At 45.2% G+C, this 4,376-nt stretch overlaps 3 protein-coding genes across 3 annotated transcripts; 2 read left to right on the top strand and 1 right to left on the bottom strand.

Moving 5' to 3' along the window:
• Positions 1–668: 668 nt before the first annotated feature.
• Positions 669–1,180, top strand: COCVIDRAFT_21357 (hypothetical protein; the record flags this gene model as incomplete). The annotated part of the gene is made up of 3 exons (XM_014694590.1): positions 669–707; positions 755–874; positions 929–1,180. 3 exons carry the CDS (start codon positions 669–671, stop codon positions 1,178–1,180), a joined length of 411 nt encoding a protein of 136 aa, XP_014550076.1.
• A 707-nt stretch (positions 1,181–1,887) lies between these two features.
• On the bottom strand, positions 1,888–2,304 carry COCVIDRAFT_32075 (hypothetical protein; the record flags this gene model as incomplete). The annotated part of the gene is made up of 1 exon (XM_014694589.1): positions 1,888–2,304. The coding sequence occupies one exon, from the start codon at positions 2,302–2,304 to the stop codon at positions 1,888–1,890; it is 417 nt and encodes a 138-aa protein (XP_014550075.1).
• Positions 2,305–3,982: 1,678 nt separating this feature from the next.
• COCVIDRAFT_116528 (glycoside hydrolase family 43 protein) lies at positions 3,983–4,147 on the top strand (the record flags this gene model as incomplete). Its single annotated transcript, XM_014694588.1, has 1 exon — positions 3,983–4,147. A coding segment is annotated over one exon (165 nt), but the record flags the coding sequence as incomplete, so codon positions are not given.
• Positions 4,148–4,376: the final 229 nt, after the last annotated feature.

The raw sequence follows: 4,376 nt of genomic DNA, 5'->3' as shown, positions 1-4,376 counted from the left end.
TAATCTTAGAATTTTTTTCTCTTAGAAACTCTACTTAGAAAGGCTAGAGCTAACTATAGACGTATAGGTAACACTACTACTAATACTAATTTGAGTAGTCTTACCTACGCTATTATAGTAATTGAGCTAGAGAAAAACTAGTGCTTATAAGCTTTTAAAAATATTATTTTTCTTAGTTATAGCTTTTTTGAAGTAAGTTAAAAAAGTTTTAAATCTAGAGCGTTTACTAATAAGTTGTTCTTAGTACCCCTCTACAACTTCGTAGTAGAACTTAGGAGAATCTATTGCGGAACCTAGCCTTCGCGCGAGTCAACGTTAAGCAACAGCTCGAACGGCTTTGCGTCATCAACAATTAGAACTCCATGTTCAGTAAGTAATAAGTACTTAGGGGCCTCAAATTCCCTCTAACAAGCACCAGGCGAATAGTTCTCGAACGAATAATACGAGCTCAGTCCAGACATATTTAAAAAACATTTCGGCGAGCAGTTCCGGGCAGACATAGCCAAAATGGAGAGAGCCCATATCATTACTATAATTTGACTCTAAGCAAGGCGTGATAACTGTTACTGAACAGTTCGAAGGATTTACATTCGTAGGATTACTCTCGAAGCGTCTAGAGGGACGAAGATCCCAACGTCACAAATCCTCGCCCACAGGTAAATACCATAATGATAATGGCATCAGCGGAAGTTACAGTGCCTGAAGAAGTAAGAGCCATCAAATTTAGTTCAGGGCATAGCTAACAACCCATCAGATGAGTTTAAAGCCTTTAAGCAAGCTCGAAGTGGTCAAAGACGATTCTTCCATCGTCATGGACTTTACACTCCAAAACGTACAATCTGTCACCGTATGCACTGCCATTGACTTGGCCAAAGTGAGTGTTACAGCCTATATACATGTTAGACTTTACAGATCTAATACTTCTTAGAATGAGACATGGAAGATGAACGCGATAGTCGGAAGATCCGATGCCACTGTCCCTACGCTGGCTAACACACGTTTGACTTGGCCAATCTCGCCACGGGTGCAGCCAAAAGTCGTTGTCAAATCCGTCTGCTCCCCTGATGGTAGATTAACCCTCTGCATTTGGCCAGACAGCCCCGTGCCCGGGGCACACGTTACTGGAGCCAAAAGAGCGACATACACACGATCGGTAGATAGAAAGGGTGACGGCTTATGAAATGCATGCTAGCAGAGCTTTCAATATCATGTTGGCGGTGACTGCAAGGAGAGCCGCGGATATGGCGACAAGTGTTCTACAAGCTCAACTCACAAGCCTCTATTCCCCTACAGTACAATACCAACCAATTTTGTACTCATAAAGTATCTGTTAATAACTTAGATATATCACACGATACTACTATTGCGATATTATGAAGGTCTATATCATATTCTTTTGTTCCTAAGTATAATATACCAATAGACACTATATATAAAAACTAGGTACCTGTGGATACATAAGTTACTAATAAGTTATAATATATCTATATATTTCTTAGAGTATAAATATATCCCAGAGATACTAGAGTGAAGACTTTAACATTGTCAATAGTTATTTTGTATAGATACATTTGAAATATTTCACTAGAGTATAGAAAGAGTCTATATAGCTAGAGGGACCTATATAACAGGACGTTAGCAGTTGATCTTCTAAAGGCGGTTATTAAGCTAAATAGTTATAGTAGTAATAAGGCTTTTAGGTGCTGAGGCAGTGTGTGGTGGCTGTTGTTAGAGTGGTGGCTGCTGTGTTATTGATTTGAGATGTAAGAGACGACGGTGTATTCCCCTAGTATTCAGGTAAGAGAAAGGCATAGGTGGGGGGTTAGCATTGTTCTGTTGTTGCAACGAAAATCATTATTTAGTCTTTGCTTTCACAAGAGCTATATCTCACACACTAAACTCCAGCCTGTTCCCTACAAAGTCTCGTGCAAAGAACCTCGTCGGGTACTCGACGCCCTCTGCCCCACTATTCTTCGCACCAGGCTTATCAGCCATTAATGGCGCGCTCTCGTCTTTCCTCTCAAAATGTTCCCATACCCTCGTTTGCAGCTCGTTCAGCGCTTCTACGCTGCCAACCCGGAAACAGGGATGGCGTGAGGAGTGGTGAGCAAAGTCCTCAGGCTTGCCGATCGCGACGTGCACTTGCTGGCCTGATGTGCCGATGTCGAACCATGCGAGTGTTTCACGCTGGAGATGGGGTACGGGGCGTGGTGTTAGGCCGAGGGTTTGAGAGTAGAATTCGTTAGCGAGGTGGAGGGTTGAGGGCGGTACCACCAGGTTGATGTGGTGGATGCCTGTTATCATGTTGGCCGAAGGTGCGAGGTGAGTTCGTTGGGTGGTCGATGGTTGTGAGGACTTGGCGCTGCATCATGGGGTGAATGCTGATTGCGGGGTCAAGACGTAGAGGCGGGCACGTGTCCTGCGGCCTATTGGTGATGGCTTATCAGAGACGACGCTGAGCCTGCGCCACACGCAACTTCTCACCTGAAGAACACTCAGCCTTGCATGTTATCGACAAGATGATTGCTTAGATGCAGCATACACTCAGCCTTTTACATCCTCCAAGGCCAAATATGTGGCGTTATGGTTTCATTGGTCCGGCCCGCGTTCCCCGCACAGCAGATCGCCAGTGTTGCCTATATACTTTGATTTCAAGTACAGTCAGACGGTTTTTTTACACCCAAACGAAACATTTAGCTATATCATTCTAGATATCAACGGAAATGCCATCTACCACATTGCCCGACATATGTGACCCCTTTCTCTCGAGTGCAGACCACCTCTATGATGACTACAGCAGCCTGGGGCACACAATTAGGCAGCTTTGTGAGGTGGAGGACTACTCGATCTCGAGACCCCGAGCTTCGGTGGATAGGAACAGCTCGAATTGTGAATTCTGCAAGATAATAGCTTCCAATCCTAGGCTGAAGTCTGGCACACGAGACTTCATCATCCACAACAAGAGTGTTCTTAGTGAGCGTGGTTCTCGCCCAGCCGACAGTATCGACAGACTGACTGTCCAGCGTGAGAGACGACTGTGTCTTAGATTGCCTGTTTTTACCACTGAAGGCCAGGAATTGTTCCAGTGGGCAATGGGAAGAGGTGATAGGGGCTGATTGTCGACACAGGCAGCGTACCCGTCACCGCCAAACATGTCTCGGGCAGATGCATCAAGGCCGCTTCGAATCTTGATCAAGCAAGGCATTGGTTGAACGACTGCCTTCGCAACCATGACCACGATTCTAGTAAATCTGCTACCCATCTGTCTAGGCTGCTGGCAGCAGGTACTGCAGATGGGTCGGAGCAGATCATAATTGTGGGCGACTCAAATTCCGATGCCAGATATCTAGCAGTCAGCTATCGTTGGGGCCAGCTAGTTGCGGGATAAGAAGGTCGACTTCAGTCGGAACACACAACCAAGAACAGTCCGATCCCAACACAGTATATTAGTATCGACCTAATTTGCCACGTCCAATAGATAATATATGTGATGAGGTGGAGTTTACATCTTATAAAACTCTGCTACGTGGGCTGACCTCATCATTTCTTCGTTTACTACCTTGGCTTCCTTGGGCCAACTGCATAATAATCTGCGCAGGCATGTTGTTCCTGTAAATTTTGGCGAGGCAGTGCATTAGCCTGAAACAATATGCAGATGATAAGAGATCTACGTTACTTAGAGACTTTGGCTCTTATGGTTAACGAGGACGATCCCCGCTCCCCAGCCGGAGCCGGCACAAGTGGGGTGATGCTGCAACAAGTCACCGCAAGCGTCTTGTCATCTACGACTAGAACGGCAAGGTGATACAGACTAACAACAGCCCGCGTCGCTTCTTCGAAGGCCCTTCCCTCAATAAAGTCGGAAATCCTTACTACCTATAGCATTCAACAGGCACCTCGCACATGATTAAAATTATAGTTAGCTAAGCTAGATAGTCTGTTTTACCAGAAGAACAAGCTATTACAGCTAGTTAAAGGATAGACTACTCACAAGTCGATTGTTAAATTTAAGGATGGATGGCTTCTCTGTTATGTTGACTCTTCGCTTATGGGCGTCGATGATTTGCGCAACACAAAGGTTAGGAAGCTTTTGTTCCAGAACAGCGCGTTTGAGCTTGCTCAGCCGCAACCAGTTGTGACCCCATAAGCTAGATCTGTAGCACTAGAGGCGTTAGATGCAAGACCTGTTTCGAGTGCATACAAAGAGATAGACTTTAGTTTTTAACCCCGCTGAATACCTAACCACTCAACAGCGCTTTCCCTTACTACCAAGACTTTGCAGTCCTCAAAAAACCAAAATCTCCATACGCGCCCTCGTATCTCGCATCCAAACAGCGTTTCGGGGAAAAGCCTATTTTAACAATTCGTAGATAGTG

The sequence above is a fragment of the Bipolaris victoriae genome (assembly GCF_000527765.1).
Source record: "Bipolaris victoriae FI3 unplaced genomic scaffold scaffold_286, whole genome shotgun sequence".
NCBI lineage: Eukaryota > Fungi > Ascomycota > Dothideomycetes > Pleosporales > Pleosporaceae > Bipolaris > Bipolaris victoriae.
The sequence above is the reverse complement of the archived record's forward strand: the minus strand, read 5'-3'. Positions and strand labels throughout refer to the sequence as shown.